Raw genomic sequence first — 17879 nt, 5'->3', positions numbered from 1 at the left:
GGATTCATCTGTACCCTTATCTCGATGACATTCTCATCCAGTCGAGATCCAAAGCACAAGCTTGTGGAGACGTTTAGAGAGTCCACCAGGTCCTCACTCAACATGGCTTCATCATCAACGAAGCGAAAAGCTCCATGGTCAACGGATGGAACACTTGGGTGCCACCATCAGCACCACAAATTGTACTCTTTTCGTTCCATCACACAAAATTACCAAGATCCTAGAGACCACCAACAAGGTTCTTGCTCAAGGTACAGCAACTCTTCTGCAACTCGCCAGCTTCCTCGGACTCCTGTGGTCAACCATAGACATGATACAGTGGGGTCAAGCCCATGCAAGACCACTACAAATGAGGTTGCGTCACTGGGCAAGGCACATCATGCTGAAGAGGGACATTCCATTGACACTTCACCCTCCGTGCGTCTCAGCCTGAAGTGGTGGATGGTGCCACACAACCTGAACAGGGGAAAAGTTTTTCTAGTGCACCAATCATTACACCTTTTCACTGACGCCAGCCTAACGGGTTGGGGAGTGACACTGGGCCAACTGTGGACGCAGGGTACTCGGTGCTCGGTTCAACGCAATCTTCCCATCAACTTACTGGAATTGAATTCTCAAGTGCATCTCAGACATGTGGTAGTCCACACGGACAATGTGTCGGCCAAATGTTACATCAACCACCAGGGGGGCTCAAGGTCCTCTCAGCTGCGACAGGAAGCCTTCAAACTCCTGAAGTGGGCAGAGATGAACCTGGCGTCTCTCCGAGCCAAACACATCAAGGGGTCACTCAACAAGGAAGCGGATTGGCTCAGCAGGTCAACCCTGAGTGATGCGGAATGGCAGCTGAAACCACAGGTTTTCCGGACCATCACCAAATGATTTGGGATGCCAACAGCAGATCTGTTTGCCTCCCCAACTAATGCGCAACTCCCTGTTTTCTGCATGAGGTTCCATCATCTTCTCGCCTTAGTGACCGATGCCCTCACAGCGCAATGACCAGACGGTCTGCTTTATTCCTTCCCTCCCATTCCTCTTCTCCAGAGATTCCTTCATTGGGTTCAACGAGAGCGGCGGGAAGTAATTCTGGTGGCACCTTCTTGGGCCAGGAGACCGTGATTCTCAATATTACAAGAAATGTCCATCAGACCCCCCATTTCATCTTCCGGTCTTGACAGATCTCTTGTCACAAGGTCCCATTTATCATCCAAATCCAGGTTGGCTCAACTTGACTGCTTGGTGGTTGAGCAGAAGAGGCTAATTAAGAAGGGTTTTTCCAGGAGGGTCATTGACACCATGTTGGCCGCTCGTCATAAATCAACTCCTCCTGGAAGGCCTTCGTTCGGTGGTGTAGATGGAAGTCTGTTGACCCAGAAAATCCCGCCTTACCTGCGATTTTGGACTTTTTACAGCAGGGATTTCAGGATGGCCTTTGTAGTGCCACCCTACGTAGACAGATGGCAGCTCTCAACACAGTGCTTCCGGAATGGCACAAGTTTCCAGTATCCAGGCATCCCGACGTGTTAAAGTTTCTGAAGGAGGTACAACAATCACAACCCCCTGTCATTCACCGTTTTCCATCATGGAGACTCCATGGTGTATTGGATTCTCTGACTCGCCCACCTTTCGAACCTATCCAATCAATTCACCTCCTTTGGCTACGGATGAAGTTGCTCTTTCTCATAGTGATTACATCAGCTAGACGAGTTTCAGAAATCAAGGCCTTGTCATCAAATCCTAACTTCTGTTTATTTTTCCCGGACAAGGTGGTCCTGAAGCTAGATCCCTCCCTTAGACCCAAGGTAGCGACACCTTTTCATTTGCAACAGGATGTGGTCCTGCCAAATTTTTGCCCCAATTTCACTCACCCGAGAGAGCGGTTGTGGCACCATTTGGACGTCCGACGTTCTCTCAAAGCTTTCCTCATCCGCACGGAAAACTTTAGAAAATCTGAATCATTGTTTATTAACATCGTACCACCTAGGCTGGGGAATCCCATGTCAGTAGTTTCCATTAGTTCGAACATCAAAACCTAAAGGGGTTCCTGTTCCTTCAGGTCTCACTGCCTACTCTACTCGAAGTGCTGCTGCGAATGCAGCCTGCTGGAACATGTTTCTGTAGAAGAAATTTGCAGGGCTGCTGCATGGGCAAACCCATCCTCCTTTGTGAGGCATTATAGGCTGGCTTCCTTAGCCGCCAGCCAGGCCTTCTTCGGTAGAAGGATCCTGGAACATGTTATCGGTGACTAATGCTACCCACCCTATCGGGTTAACTGCTTTGGGAGATCCCAACAAGATGGATACTTACCGTGAAGGGGTCTTCTCCTGGGTAGTTGGAATCCATCTTGGCCCTCCCTAAGTAGCATTCTTGGTCGATAACTCATGTTCCTTCATTAGCAAAAACCTTTATTCTCAGAGCCTACAGATACTTTGGTCTGAATATTGCTTCTATGGTTAGGAGGCTGTTTGTTCTTCTCGTCGTTGTTTGTTCCAATGTTACTGTTTGGTGTATTCTTTGTTCAATACTGGTTGTGTCTAGTTTTCTTCCCCGGCTAGTCCAGATACTGGGGATTTTTGGCGCCAACACTAGACAGGAAGTGACCAAAGTATCTTTTCCTGCCCCTCGGATCGAGTGCGGGGAACACCCAACAAGATGGATTCCAGCCACCCAGGAGAAGACCCCTTCTCAGTAAGTATCCAGTGGGTCGTTTTGGCCGGCTGCTCTGCCACCACCTGGTGCTGTTTCTAAGGAGAATGGACTGTGCTGTTCTTTGTGGTTCCACAGTGAGCCAGAGAGAAGTCTATACTTTAGCAATAATCCCCCTGTATTCCCAATTCCCCCTTTTCTTTCAGATCATTTGGTAGCCCATGGGCGGATGGCTGAAAAAGAAGCCCGGAAAAAGTTCAAACAAATCGTAGCAGCCGTCCATTTCTGCCACTGTCGGAATATTGTCCACAGAGACCTGAAGGCTGAGAATCTGCTTCTGGATGCAAATCTGAACATCAAAATAGCAGGTCAGTCATTTTTAAAATGGAAGCCTAGCAAAAAAAGTGCCCGTCCTATTCTCTGAGACCCGTGTCTGGGCTGGTTATGGGCGAGAGTGTCAACTTGCACTGTAGCTCCTGGACAGGCAAGCCAGGGGTTTCAGAGGTCAGCATCCCTCCTTGTCGCTCAGCCTTTTCTGCCACAGTTGGGCTGGGAGATTATCTAAAGGCAGCTGCCACCAAATCAGGAAGTCAGTCGTCACCACCTCAGTTTGTTCCTTCTTCCCTTTCAGATTTTGGATTCAGTAATATCTTCACTCCTGGTCAGCTGCTGAAGACATGGTGTGGAAGCCCCCCTTACGCTGCCCCGGAGCTCTTTGAAGGAAAAGAGTACGATGGACCAAAGGTGGACATTTGGGTACGTTGTGATCAGAGCAGCGTTTCTTGAGTCTGTTGGAGGCGTTGGGGCACCCAGACTGTGGCGTCTCAGCCGTGGGAGAAAGCTCACTTTTGCAATTGGATGTGCCAGTTTGGAAGCCAACATTTTCATTGTTAGTGGGATATGAGAAAGGTAAAGTTTGGTCCTTTAGTGAAAAGGCTCCATTAATAAGGAAAAAGGAGTCCTGTCCCCCCCCCCCCCCCCCCCCCCCCCCCCGGCAAGGGCCTGTTGTGACTTCATGCAGTTGTTCCCCCACAAGTGGACCTGATGCGTGTGGCTTCTCTTGACCTGCAGAGCCTTGGCGTGGTGCTCTACGTGCTGGTCTGCGGGGCCCTGCCTTTCGATGGGAGCACGTTGCAGAACCTGCGGGCAAGGGTGCTGAGTGGGAAGTTCCGCATTCCATTTTTCATGTCCACAGGTAAGTCTTTGGGAGGGCCCCGGAGGAGGCCCTGGGGCTGTTCCCACTGTCTGAGGTCAGTGGCTCTATTCCCCAGGATGCCCTTAGCCAGCCAGCCAGCCAGCAGCCAGCCACAACACTCCTGCTCTTCTCCCCACACTGGCTGACATGATTCCATTGTAATAAACCAGTGGAACCAGACAATGGAGCAGGACTGCTTCAGGCCTTTGGCTGGGTCCTGGTTCCATTGGCCCTTTGTCAGGTTTCTCCAGCCACACTCAGGCCGAACCTCTGCAAAAAGAGAAGTGAAACCAGCTGAGCCCAGATACTATTCTGTGGGCAGAGACAAGTTCCTGACCTGTCTGCCTGGCTAGTAGCGTAGAGTTCATTGGGTTCTATGTGCATCTCTGCTCTTGTCGTGCTTGAGCTTTCTGCCAAGTGGAGCTGGGTCACAGGCTGCAGTCCCTTTTCTCCTCGATCACGGCTGCCCTCAATGTTGCCTTGTGTTCCTGAGCTGTCTGGGAATGCACAGGCACTGGAGAGGCAGGTTTGGCTGCCTTTGGCAGGAGCCATGGTTTGAAGCTCAGAATTCCTAGGCAATATGGCTTTGGAGCCTCTTAAGAACAGTGATCAACTCTCCTAATCCCTCCCCCCCGCCCCCCCGGCCCGGACTGAGGGTTGAGTTAAGCCACCACCTCTGTTTTGTTGCTGGCAGGGAACGTTGCCAAATTCCCCTTACAGCTTTGTGTGCAGCTGAGATGTTGCTTTTTCCAAGCTTGTTGGCTGACACCTCCTCTGGGACAAAAGGAATAACCTCTGGCTCAGAGTCCCAGGCAGCACCGTGCAGACAAACAGAACTTGCTGGGGTCTTCTTGGGGTGTGGGGGAGGCCCTTCTTTTCCAGAAGTTGAGCTCGCTGGATTTTCATAGTGGGAGCCGTGCAGACTTTTCTGTCTATTTTGACGCTTGGAGGCCTGGGCTGATCAGAAATGCAGACTGAGATCTTTTGTACTTTCCATGCTGTGCTGCTATAACACCAAAAGGTTTCTCCTGCCTTCCTCGGCCATGGCAGGGCCTGCGGTGGTTGCTGCCTTCTGAGTCAGTATTAAAGCTGGCTCCCCCCACTTGAAGGGTGGGGTGCTGACCTCGGCTGCTTGGGTGTAGGGTTTGGCTCGTTAGATTCCTGCCCAGCTTCCAGCTGAGTGCCACCGGGGAGGTGAATGGGCTCAGGCCTGGTTTGGGCCATGGCAGTGGCCAAGGCCCCAGGCTCTTGCGGGTGGGGCACCACATGACCTGACCCTCGGCTGAGTGGTGGCTGCGGGTGTGGAGATCTGGGGAGAACTGCCTACTGCCTAGCGAGAGACCAGACCTGGGGAGGGGGGTCGTGGGGCTCGGGCTGAGGCTCTGTGCAGATGGGGCGGGCTGATGACAAGCTGGACCTTTGGCTCTGGAAATGGGGAGAGGGGGGTGGGTGGGTGACTGACTTCCAGGCTCCTGCCTGATTGCTCTTGCTTCGGAGGCCAGCAGGTTGATGCCCCCCAGCCCCCTCATGGCCCCCCCTCTCCTGCTTTGACTGCAGGGTTCAGCGCCTGGGCTTCCTTCTCCCACAGGAGCTTGCTCTGGTATTCCTTGCAAGCGGCTGGAGGCTGATTTCTGGCCCTGAACACCTGGCACTCCCTGCTAGCAAGTGGAGCAGATGCTGCCGTCCACAAAGGAGGGCTCTGCTTTCTCCTTCTGTAGGGAAATCCCTCCACAGTTAATGTGAAGCCCTTTGGAGGGGGTGGGTGGTGTCTTGAGAAGGGAAGGGGTTGGGGGGGTAGCTGGAGAGGCTTGTAGCAGATCTGCTTGCTTGCACTTGGCAAAAGGCCCTCCAGGAATCTGGTGTCTTCAGCTCTTTCCAGGAGCAGACGGCAGACTTCTCACTGTCAGCAGTTAACTGGAGGAAAATGAATGTTCAGCCCACAGCAGCTCTCTGTAGATTTCCTGTGGGCATCGTTAATTAGAGCTCATTGTGGCTGAATGACTCGCGGTGCAGCACGGAGCTTTGAGCAGCCAGGCAGCAGCCTCGGAAACCTCTGTGGCAGAGGAGGCGAGCCAGAAGGCCAGTGCCACCAAGCAACGGGGCCCCCAGGAAGGTGCCCACAGCAGAGGTCGGCCACAGGTGCGACTTGCTGGTGCGTGGCTGGGCCGCCTCAGACTAGAGACGTCCTTGCCTTGGTTTTAATCTGTGGTGGACTCGGTGCAGCAAGTCTTAGCCCCGGAATCCATGCAGCTAGTTTATGTGGAGTCAGATCCGTGACAACCTTCAACTTGTTTCCCCAAGTGACTGCTGCTCCCTGCAGGAGAGGTCTTTTGCATCAACTCATGCCTGACCGTCTGGACTGGAGTCGCTGGGGCCTGATCTTGGGACCTTCTGTCTGCAAAGCAGCCACGCTGCCTCTGTCAGGCCCCTCCTGCGGTCGGCTCAGGCCGAAGATTCACCAGGGACTTCCTTCTTTACTTGGCACGGAGAGTAGCCACCACACCTGAACTAGTGTGGAGTTGTTGGACTCTCACTGGGGGTGGGGGTGGGGGTGGGGGTTCTGAGTTTGTATGTCCCAAACTGGCTTCCGGCTTCCTTTGCTCCCCGGCCCGTCTCCTGCACGCCTTGGCCTGTGGAAAGCCCATCAGAGGCCTGCCGATCAGGCCGCTCTAAAGTTAGGCCAGGCATTCAGAGCCCCCTGAGCTGTTCTGGTTTCATGGAGGGGGCGAGTTGGTCCTGTATTGAGCCTCTGGCACCTGCTCCCCCCAACTGTTTGGATCCATTGATTAATTGAACTCTCTCTCCTTCCACCTGGCCGGCTGCATCCTGTTCGTGAAGGGCCGTCTCTGTGGGTGGCCTGGTATTTTGCCTGAGTTCCCCAACCCCCATTACATTTCTGTGTCCGTTGAGACCGGCCAGCTCAGCCTCTTCGGCCCCTTCAGGTTTTCCTCTGGTGTCGTCACAGCTGGTCCCTTGGGAGGGGAGCGGAGCCCTTGCTAGTGGCTGTCAGCAGCTGGACCAGATGGAACCATTAAAGTGCCTTCTGTCCTGCACAGGCTCTTAGCCAGAGCTGATGAGGCAGCGCACAGCCAACACCTCATAAAGGGCATTAAAGCAATAAATAGAATTAAAGCGAGGTGAGCTGGCGCAGGGGGGAGCGGACGAGTGCCAGGAAGAGGGAGCCTCTGCCACAGAGGATGAGTGAGTGGGTGACCCTGCCAAGAGAAGGGCTGGCCCAGAGCCAGGGGCTGCCTTGGTGGCTTGCTTTGCAGGCACAGAGTGTTCGTCATGCGCAAGCTCTCCTCTGCCTGCTCTCCTTTCAGGGTGAGAACTGTCCCTGCAAACTATGTTCTGCCTTCCCCTCGTGTGGGGCTGGCCTTCCGCACCCCTGGATCATCTTCCTGGTGCTCCTACACAGCAGCCTTGCTCCTGAACACCGGAAGCGTAGCACACCTTTTGCAGCCCAGCTGGGAGCAGAGGGCCGTGCTGTGCAGGGCTTGTGCTTTGCTGTGCTGTGCATGGGACAGCTGCAGCCACACCTGGCGGGGGAGTCCTGTCCTGCCACCCCCGACTGGCACTCCCAGTCCCTTCCGGAACCCAGGAGGTCCTGACAGGCCTGTGTCCCGACGGAGCACGGATGCCCAATCCCACAGCCCTCCTCTCTGTCTTGCAGAGTGTGAGCACCTGATCCGCCACATGCTGGTGCTGGACCCAAGCAGGCGGCTCTCCATGGAACAGATTTGCAAACACAAGTGGATGAAGCTTGGTGAGGTGGATGCTGAGTTTGACGGGGTGAGTGTCCCTTTGCACTTGCGGGCTCTGTGGCTGTGCTCTGTACACAGGACACAGCGGGCCAGTTGCATCCCTGTGGTGTTCAGGAAGCAGTTGAGATAGCCAGAGATGGGCAAGCAAGCGGGACCAGCACTGGAGGAAAGGGCTGCGCAGGATTCAGAAGACCTGCATGTATTCAAAGCATCTTGCTGGGGATAGCAGAGAATCTCACTTATGCGTGCAGATGAGGGGTTTTGGTGTCGTGTTTGGGGGCAGCTGGGGGTTGGGGGTGGGGGTGTTGGAGCCAGATCCCGCAGGCATTCAGCTGCTCAAAGTCAAGATTAGATGTCCACGCTGGATAACAGAGCTGCTGGTTACTTCTTAAGTTAAGAGGGAGGTACTTATGAAGCAGCATGACTTGCTGATGAACGTTACACATGTATTTACTTTGTTTATATGCCGCCTTTCTCCCCTCTGGGGAACCAAACCAGCTTACATCATTCTCTTCTTCTCCATTTTATCCTTACAACAGTCCTGTGAGGTAGGTTAGCCTTAGTATGGGCAATTGGCCCCAGGCCGTCCATCAGGCTTCCCCTGGGCAGAGTGGAGATTCAAGCCCAGGTCTCCCAAATCCTAGCCTGACATGCTCATTGCGGCCCAACACAGGCTGTCACTTGGCCAGGACTCCTCCTCCCGCCTCCACTGAGCGCTTTTTTCTGTCCCTGCATGGCTGGTCCACAGCTGGGAGCTCTTGTGCTCTGGGGGCATGATGGTCATGGACGGCATTTTCTCCTTTCCAGCTCATAGCAGAGTGTCACCATTTGAAGGTTGAGAGGCAGATGGAACCCCTGAACGACGAGGTGCTGCTCGCCATGGCAGAGATGGGGCTGGATAAGGAGCGGACCCTTCAGGTATCTCCCTCAGGGCACTCGGGGGTGGTGAGGCTTAATGAGGTTGCCTTGAAAGAAGGGAAGGGTGACCACTTTCCCCTTTGCCCCCCAGTCCTTACGCACAGATGCCTACGATCACTACAGCGCAATCTACAGCTTGCTTTGTGACCGCCTGAAGAGACACAAGAACTTGCGCATCGCCGCCCCGCCCAGCTTGCCCCGAACCATGGCCTTCCCTGCCCCAGCTAGCATCCAGGTGGGTCTGGGGTGGGTGGAGCTGCTTACCTTGGGTTGCTGGACTTGTGTTGTTTGGCGGGTCCGGAGGATCCTCCTGGGCCCCAGCTGCCTCCCTGGCATCCAGATGGGCAGCCAGTCCCCACACAGGTTGGTTGGTTTCCCCTCTGCAGGCGGAACAGGCAAGTAACCCGGTGAGCATCAATGTGCCACAGGTGCAGCTCATCAACCCCGAGAACCAAGTTGTGGAGGTAAACAGCTTTATTCAGCAGCATCTTTCTAGGGCTTTTTTTCTGGGTCTCCTGGAAGCTTCTGATTTCTGGCATTTTCCTGCCCTAGACGGATGGCACCATGACCCTGGACAGCGATGAGGGCGAGGAGCCTTCCCCCGAAGCTCTGGTCCGCTACCTCTCCATGAGGAGACACACGGTGGGAGTGGCTGATCCTCGGTGAGTTTTGTTGTTGTTGCGGACGGATTGCTGCCCCTTACAAATGCTCCACAGCCCTTCTGACTCTGTGTGGCAGTCTTGCTTCTGAATGCTCCTTTGACCCCAGTTGCTTTCCCACCAGCAGAGCACGCTTCCTGTGCTGGGTGGCGTTGGTCATGCTTGGGGCCTGCTGCCACAGCTACTCTCGCACTCTGCATGGAATGTCCCAGAAGCAGTTTGGCCTGGGAAGTTTCTGTGCGGAAGGCAAACGTGCAGGTTTCCCCTGTGAGGGAGCCGGGCCACACAGCGGGCAGGAGAGCTGAGGTCCCCGGAGCACCCCTGAGTTCTGGTGCGTCTCTCTGCAGGACGGAAGGGATGGAGGATCTGCAGAAGCTGCTGCCGGGCTTCCCCCGTGTCACGCCACAGGCTGCCTTCTTGCAGGTGGCTCCAAACATGAATGTGGCCGCCAACATGCTTCCCATGCAGCACCTGCAACCCACTGGCCAGCTGGAATACAAGGTATGGTTGCTCCGGGGGAGAGGTCCCTGCTCTTTGCGCAGACCGGCCACAACAGCTAGATGGTCACAGGCCCCTCCCTCCCCTCCCCTCAGCATGGAGGGGCAGAGTCCCAATTGACCTTGCTGTACAAGCCTTTCCTCGTGCCCACCTGCCCCAGTCCTGGCCTTGGTGTGCAGCGAGGAGATGGAAGTGAGGGGGCGTTTTCTTGCAGGAGCAGTCCTTGCTGCAGCCTCCAACCCTGCAGCTGCTGAATGGCATGGGGCCTCTTGGGCGCCGGGCATCCGATGGAGGAGCCAACATCCAGTTGCACGCGCAACAGCTCTTGAAGCGTCCTCGGGGCCCTTCTCCGCTTGTGACCATGACACCAGTGAGTAGCACAAAGACCCGCTTGGCCCCTGGTGGATCCACAAGTAATGCCACCTTTGCCGGCGTGGGCAGGTATCCTCTGTGCTTGCTTGTGGCAGGCTGTGGAAGGGCCTGGCTGGAAGTGTCTGGGTGGGGTTTTGCTCTTGCTTAGTAACTTCCTGGGAACCTTAGAAGCAGCTCCATAGGTGCGGACGTTTCCCCTGCCCCCTGTGCCTGCGGGGCTGGAAGAGCCGTCACACGCAGAGCCCAGTCCCTGCTTTCCTCCTTGCAGGCCGTGCCCGCTGTGACGCCTGTGGATGAGGAGAGTTCGGACGGGGAGCCGGATCAGGAAGCTGTGCAGAGGTAACGCTCCTCCTCCTCCTGCCGCCACCCACCCTGCAGTGTCTAGCAGCTGCTTTTGACCGTGGCTCGTCGTTCCGTGTGCTTGTGGCGTCTGCTTCGCCTTTGCTTCTGTGGAAGCTGAAGCCGTGGGCTCTCTCTGCTCCCTTTCACTAACCTCCTTCTGCTGAGTGGATGAGTCAATCTTGCAGGTGTTTGGCTGCTGGTGTAAGTAGACCCGTCCAGACCTCCCAGTCCCCTCAGAGCACGCTGGTGGCGGAGTCAGGCTCAAAGGTGGCTCGCTGCTCTGCTGCTGAAGGAACTTGCTTGGATGCCCTTCCTGAGAGAGAGCTCAGGGGGCAGCCCCCGGCCAGGCAGTGGTTGCGCAGCTGACAGCACAGGGGCCAGCCTGGTCGGTCACTCCGCTCTGCCCAAGCAAGACCAGCGGCCGAGAATCCAGAGACTGGCAGGGAAACGTTCTGCCTTGAGCTGGGAGGGGGCACAGAGGTGTTCTTCCTGTCAGAGCAGGATGGGAAAGGTAGAGGAGTGGAGACCCTGGAGGTGCCGCTGGCAAGGCAGCTGAGTCAGCCTGAAGCCCCGAACTTCTCTGGAGCCCAGGGAAGCCCCTCCCCTCACACATCCCCCGTTTCTTCTCTGTGATCACGAAGAGAGAGCTGCAAGGTGGGAATTGGACGCGCCCCTCTGACGAGGCTGCCTTTGCAGCATCAGCCAGGAATGCTCACATCCCTTGTCAGGGCGCAGAATTGCCTCACACTTCAGCTGAGCTCCAGAGTGCTCTTCCTGGCTGTGGGTCTAAACTCCAGTCCCTGTGGCCTTGTGGGTCTTTCTTTGCCTCTGGGGCGGGCCGCTGCTCAGCCTCGTGAAGTTGCCTTGTGCTTTGGCTGCTCACCCCGTTGGCGGAGACTTCCTCGGGCCCCTGCCTGAGATCCTGCCGTGGAACTGCAGAGGCTCCACACGCAAAGAAAGTTCTCTGCCCCCCGAGCCACAGTCCTTCTCTGGCCACTCTGCTGCTGCCCATCGTGTCTTTTCCAGTCCTTCCTGGGTCAGGATGGAAGTCAGGCCAGCAGGGCAGTGGGGAAGGCAGCTTGGGTCAGATTCCCCTGCTGCTCGGAATGAGCAACAGGCATGTGTGCGCGCACGCACGCACACACACACAGATTTCCTCTTCTCTTGCCTGTGTTTTTACTTGTTCAGTTCATAGCATCAGCAAGCCAGCAGAGTCCCTATCATGTCCCCAAAGACTTTTAGCTTCAAGTGCTGCTTTGCTGAATGTTGGGGTGACCAGAGGTCAGTTGGCTGTCCCTCCAGTTTGTTGTCTGAGGTGCCTGAGCTCACTGGTGGGGGTAGTTCTTCCTCTCCCCCCCCCTCCCTTTCTTCCCTCTGAGCTGGCAGAACTGTTGGTGTAGCTAATGGCAAGATCAGCCTCCAGGGGCTTGAAATGAAATGTTCTTAGCAAACCACAAATGCCAAGGAAACTCTGCAGGAAATTGCCCCTCCCTCCCTCCCTCCCTCCCTCCCTCCCTCCCAAGCTAACCGGGCAGAAGCTGACATGCTCCCAAGCTCTCGGTTCACTGTGCCTTTCCCTGGAAAGGTGCTGCGGCGGCAGTGGCTCTCTGCAGCCTCTGTGCATTTTTAGCATTCAAGCACCTGTGAGTTAGACCAGCCATGGTTTGCTTCTGCGTCCATCTCTCCCCCCCCCCACTTCTGCCTTGGGGGTTTAACCAGCATTTGTTAAATGGACCCCAAATGAGACAGAAAAGTAATATGGGAATTGCCTGCAGGATCTGATCCCTTTAAGACAAATCCTCAGGTGAAACAGGAACAAAACCCTTCCTTCCTTCCTTCCTTCCTTCCTTCCTTCCTTCCTTCCTTCCTTCCTTCCTTCCTTCCTTCCTTCCTTCCTTCCTTCCTTCCTTCCTTCCTTCCTTCCTTCCTTCCTTCCTTCCTTCCTTCCTTCCTTCCTTCCTTCCTTCCTTCCTTCCTTCCTTCCTTCCTTCCTTCCTTCCTTCCTTCCTTCCTTCCTTCCTTCCTTCCTTCCTTCCTTCCTTCCTTCCTTCCTTCCTTCCTTCCTTCCTTCCTCTGTCTCTCTCACTATGAGAGTGACACTTCTCTGGACCTTTTTGCCGTCTCCTTTGGAACGGTTCAGCAGTGGCCATTGCCTGCCTGCCTGCCTGCCTGCCTACCTTTTTTCCTGCCCTCCCTCCTTATGCTGCCTGCAAATGCCAGAGAACCGAAGCTAGGTGGCGGCCTTGGCCCATGGGTGGCGGGTTCATGTCCGGTTCTGGGTGTGCAGGGGACGGGGGGCGGGGAAGGCCTGAGCAGGCACTGAGAGGAGCTGCTCTTGGGAAGCGCTCTCTTCCTAGAGGCGAGTGCCTAGTGGGCGGCCCTTTGGGACAGGCTTGTGTCCCTCTTGGCCTTTGCTGCTCTGCGCCTGGGAAGCCAGCCAGGCGTCCTCTCCCTCCTTGTCCAGCAGCCAGCCCGGCCCTCGGGCTGTGCCGCCAGATGCTTTGCTTGGGTGCCCTGTGCGTGCTTTGGGGTCTGCTTTCTCTGGAGTTGCCCTGGTCCCGGCACTGGCTCTTCTGAGGGGGCTGGACTGTGGGGTGCCCCCCCAGAGCCCCGCTGCCCCTCCTCAGCTTCCTGGCCACCCCCCTCACCACATGTGCTCCTGCTTGTTGCAGATACTTGGCCAGTCGGTCCAAAAGGCACACTCTGGCCATGACCAGCCCCACCGCTGAAATCCCACCTGACTTGCAGAGGCAGCTAGGACAGCAGCCCTTCCGCTCCCGGGCATCACACCTGGCACCTGAACAGCACCGGTGAGTAGGGGCACCGGCAGCTTGGACAGCTCTCTCTGTGCTAGGAGCGCCCAGCCAGAGCACAGTGCACAGTCATGCCCATCCTGGCAGAGAGAGAGAGAGAGAGAGAGAGAGAGAGAGAGGCCTTCGCGATAGGGACTCAGGTGGGATGCCTCTCGTGGCATTTCTGAGTCATGTCCGGCCTGCAGAATAATGCCTGCTGCTGGCCCCCCACCCCTCCTGGGCCACTGGTAGCAGCGGGTGAGTTGCTTCCTCCCGCCCTGGACAAGCCAGGTGCCTGTGGCAGAGAGGAGTTTGCACTGGGCCCGCTTGCCTGTCCTTCAGCTCATGCTGGCCCCTGACTTGTCCAGGGGGTGGGTCAGAGTTGGAAGGGAGTTGAAGGCAGGCCGTGGGGGTGGGGTGGGGTTGCTTGAGTCAGCTCTGTTCCTTCTGGTGGAATACCAAAGGACAGCTAGCAAGAAAACTGACCACCTGTGTTTGTTAAGAGGCGGTGACTCTCTGGCAACAGGCCCCCTCTGACCCTTGTGTATGTAAACAGGCCTGGGATGGACTCTGTCCCAGAACTTGGTGTTTTTCTTCCTGCCCCACTGGCTCCCCCCTCCCCCGCCCAGGGAGGTTGTGCCAGAGGAGCAAGTGGCGACCTTTGTCTGTTGTGAATCTGGGACTTGGAAAGCCTCTGCAGCGGCCCCACCCTGTGCTCCTGGCTGTGGCCTCGTGGGCAGCGGCTGGCAGATCCCTGCTGAGCTGGGCCAGGATGACACCTCTGGAGCAGCTGGACTCTGAGCTGGCTGCGGCTGGGCTGGTGCCACGCTGGAACCCAAGCAGGCCAAAGAGGAGACCCGCAGTCCTCAGATCTGACTTCTGACTCGGCGGGGGGCTCTGAGGGTAGCTCTGACGCTGCCTCATCCGGAGAGAAGGCCCCCTGTCTTGTTTGCCCCAAAACTGGGGAGCTTTCCTCGGGATTGGCAAGGCTCCAGCGCCTGCCTCCAGGGCTAAGAGCTCTGTCTGCCTTCTGCACTGTCCCTGGAAACTCCAATCTTGAGCTGTCGACCACTACCCGTGTTTCCCCGAAAATAAGACAGGGTCCAAAAGTTATGTGAGGGCTTATTTTTTCCCATGATTTTGTGCCTGACACGTGACCAGATCAGCTGTGCCAGGGAATCTGTACCTAGGGCTTATTTTGGGGGTAGGGCTTATATTTCTTAATTAATTTATGAACTGGGTTGCTTAACCTATAGTTCTGTAGTAAACTGCTGCTTAGTTCTTAGGTTTTAATGATTTTAGTATTTTATGTTGTTGATTGCTGTCTATGTAACAGCCATGTTGGAAGCCGCCTTGAGCCCTTCGGGGATAGGCGGCCTATAAGTTTAATAAAATAAATAAAATAAAATATTTCAAGCATCCTCCAAAAATCCCGAAAAATCATGCTAGGGCTGATTTTCGGGGTCAGTCTTATTTTCGGGGAAAGAGTGAATACATTTTTGGTGCCAGCTGTTGTTGTGCTTCCTGGAAAATATTCCCCCCCCCCTCCTCCTCCCCCTGCAACCCCAGCATAGACCTCCACATTACAGAGACAGTAGAAGAGCAGTGGGTATCCGGGCAGGGAGGTTTCCTGGGCAGGACCGACATGAGCGGAGATGAAAGGCAGCTCAAGGTCATTTTTGGGAATGGAGCGGCTTGGCCAGCCAGACTTTGTTTTGCTTTCAGGGACCAGGATACTTGCTCTGGGGGCGGAGCTGCCCAGCTGCAGGGCTGCAATTCCCTTGCAAACCACCAGCTCTTTGTCCAGAAGGTTTCCTTCCCCAGAAGGAGCCCCGGTGGGAGTGAGAGGGCAGCAGCAGAATGTGTGGATAGATCATGAACTTGCTTAACCCGGGGGGTGGGGTGCTCCTCAAATGGGTGCTCCTTGGCCTCATGTCCTCTGCCCCACCCCTAGTCCTCAGGCAGACTGGCTGGCAACTGCTTGAGTGGAAGTCTGTGCTCTGCACACTTTTGATGCACTAGTTCAGGGGTAGGGAACCTGCGGCTCTCCAGATGTCCAGGAACTACAATTCCCATCAGCCCCTACCAGCATGGCCAATTGGCCATGCTGACAGAGGCTGATGGGAATTGTAGTTCCTGAACATCTGGAGAGCCGCAGGTTCCCTACTCTGGTACAGAGCATGTCCTGGCTTTAGATTAGACCAGGGGCTCTGGGAGGGGGTGGGACTTCATAGCCTGGAAGAGCAGCAATATGCCTGGGCAGGTGTGTTGATGTCCCTGCGACAGCAGCTGGAACCTGAGCCAGAGGAGCGGAATCTGCCACCCCTTGTCTCCCTCTGCCATTCCAGGCCTGGGGGCTACTTTTGACCCATTTTATGTATTGATTTATTCAGAAAGTACAATTTTATCCCAACCTTCTTCCAAGGTACATGGTTTTTCACAGCTCCAGTTTTGTGTTATAACCATCTTGTGAGGTAGATGAAGCTGGGAACTCCCAGCCACCTTCGTGACAGACTGGAGATCTGAACCTGACACGGTCACCCGACTCATTTCTGTCGCCTGAGGTTCTCTGAGCCAAACTGATTTGCTTGATCAGCCCTGGCAGCAGTGGCTACTTTGTCCTGGGCACACCTCTCTGCCTCCAGGTGCTCAGAACTGAGGGCCGGAAAGCAGGGTGTGCTGCTGTTGACTTTCACTTGCAGGGATGGTTCTGGTCTGGCCCCAGGTGGGAGCACTGGCCGCTCTTCCTTGGCAGCCTCTTCTGGGCGGAGGAGGTAGAATGGAGGATGGAGTGCTTCTGGGCAAATGTGGCTACCCAGATGCAGAAGAACTGTGCTCTCGGTGGCAAGGCATTTCACCCTGCTTTCGGTCCTTGGATTGGATTTTTTTTTCCTGACCTGACATCCTACTTTTTCTGAAAGAGCTGGCAGAAGGGATGAGCCAGCCCCACCCTCTGTTCTGGGATAATACCTTTCCCTGCACATGCGTGCTGACGACTCCTCCCTTGGAAATTCAGGCGTGATGTGGCCGCAGTGGCCGTGGCAGGTGGAGATCCTGCTGGTAATGTGAGGGTGAGCAGCAGGTGTGGTATTTTGAAATGCGAATTGAGCTAATTGGCAGCTCCTCTGCCTGAACTGTGAGGGTGACCTGGAAGAGGTTGTGGTGGAACGCGTGTCCTCTCATCCAATTTGTGAAGGTCATGCGGCTGGGAGTGCTGAGGTTTTTCTGACCTGCGTGTCTTCCCATGTGTCTGCATGCACAGCTACATCTACAAGGATTCTAATACCTTGCACCTTCCCACGGAGCGGTTCTCTCCTGTCCGTCGCTTCTCAGATGGGGCCGCCAGCATCCAGGCATTCAAGGCCCAGCTGGAGAGGATGGGCAACCACAGCAGCATCAAACAGCTGCAACAGGTGTGGATGAGGTGGATGGGAGGAGCACTGGGCTGGGAGGGGGAGGAGCCTGATGGGTGACCTGAGTGCCAAAGCCACCTGCAGGATGTGACTTCTTCTCCCCTGCCACACTCCATCTATTCCTGCCTGGGAATTAAGATCACAGGGAGAGGCCCTTCTGATTGTCTCACCAAACAAGGAGGCTTCTTGGGTGGGCTCAAGAGAGGTGGCCTTTTTGGTGGCAGCTCCACAGTTCTAGAGCAGCCTCCCTGGGGTGGGACACCCAGCCCCCTTCGCTGTCAGGCTTCAGGAGGCTGCTGAAGAGGATTTTATTTTGGGACGGTGTTTGAATAATTTAATTTTTATTGATTGGCAGCTCTAACGGGAGATTTTCAATTACGATCTGTTATGTCTTTTTATAATGGTTGTTTTATTTATATTGTAACCCACCTTGAGTTCCACCAGATGGAAAGGCTTTGAATAAATACATGAGCAAACACAGGGCATCTCTGCCGCCTTGAAGTGCTCTCCGTGGCCTGGTGTGGATTCTCCCCCTTGAGCCAGTGAGGAGGATTGATCGAAAACCTGCCCGGAGGCTTCCTTGGCGTTTTACTGCCAGGCCACTTGGACAGAGGAGGGAGAGGAGACGCCTGGGCTTCCCCCCACGGCAAGGGTGCTCCAGGGAGGGAGGGGCATGACAGGAAAGCCCCTGTAAGTGGGCGGGGTTTGTTTGCCCCAGATCTGCCTGCTGTGGCTTCCAGGGGACCCCTGTGTGGCTGGGAAGTACTGGGTTGAGTAAAACTGTCCAAACTTTGAACGTAGAGGTTTTGTCTTTTCCTGCTCAGAAAAATGCCACCAAGCTGGAGGGAAATTAAAATGCATCATGCAATAAGTATTTCTTATCAGGCTTTGACTTACTGTAACAGACTCTAGCAATGTAACTTATAGCACGCAATACAAGAAGAAGAGTCCAGATTTATACCCCATTTTTCTCTCCCTTTAAGAGGTCTGAAAGTGGCTTGCAAACTCTTTCCCTTCCTCTGTCCCCAACAGACACCTTGTGAGGTGGGTGAGCTGTGAGAGGTCAGAGAGAACCGTGACTGGCTCAAGGTCACCCAGCAGGGTTCATGTGGAGGGACGCGGAATCGAATCCTCCAGATCAGTGTCTGAACCATTGCGCCTCGCTGGCTCTCAATGGTGCTCTGCTACACGTTTATGCCATTTAACCGAAAGAGACGCGTGTAGTTCGGCTGCTGCGGCTCCTTTTGCCTTCTGGGGAGCTGAAAGTAGAAAACACAAATTTT

General features: G+C 55.2%; 1 protein-coding gene across 3 annotated transcripts in view; it reads left to right on the top strand.

The window, feature by feature from the left end:
- The window catches only part of SIK3 (SIK family kinase 3), a 103618-nt gene that overhangs the window by 74502 nt on the left and 11237 nt on the right, over positions 1–17879 (top strand). For 2 of the 3 annotated variants that reach the window (XM_048512381.1, XM_048512380.1), the window contains exons 4-16: positions 2850–3011; positions 3275–3399; positions 3715–3838; positions 7512–7630; positions 8410–8520; positions 8612–8755; positions 8907–8984; positions 9073–9182; positions 9527–9680; positions 9892–10047; positions 10318–10388; positions 13064–13201; positions 16446–16596. In XM_048512381.1, the coding sequence (XP_048368338.1) occupies positions 2850–3011; positions 3275–3399; positions 3715–3838; positions 7512–7630; positions 8410–8520; positions 8612–8755; positions 8907–8984; positions 9073–9182; positions 9527–9680; positions 9892–10047; positions 10318–10388; positions 13064–13201; positions 16446–16596 (1643 nt within the window). The remainder of the gene's footprint in view (positions 1–2849; positions 3012–3274; positions 3400–3714; positions 3839–7511; positions 7631–8409; positions 8521–8611; positions 8756–8906; positions 8985–9072; positions 9183–9526; positions 9681–9891; positions 10048–10317; positions 10389–13063; positions 13202–16445; positions 16597–17879) is intronic. The other variant, XM_048512382.1, reaches the window with a different exon arrangement.

The sequence above is a fragment of the Sphaerodactylus townsendi genome, linkage group LG12, assembly GCF_021028975.2.
Source record: "Sphaerodactylus townsendi isolate TG3544 linkage group LG12, MPM_Stown_v2.3, whole genome shotgun sequence".
Lineage (NCBI taxonomy): Eukaryota > Metazoa > Chordata > Lepidosauria > Squamata > Sphaerodactylidae > Sphaerodactylus > Sphaerodactylus townsendi.
The sequence above is the reverse complement of the archived record's forward strand: the minus strand, read 5'-3'. Positions and strand labels throughout refer to the sequence as shown.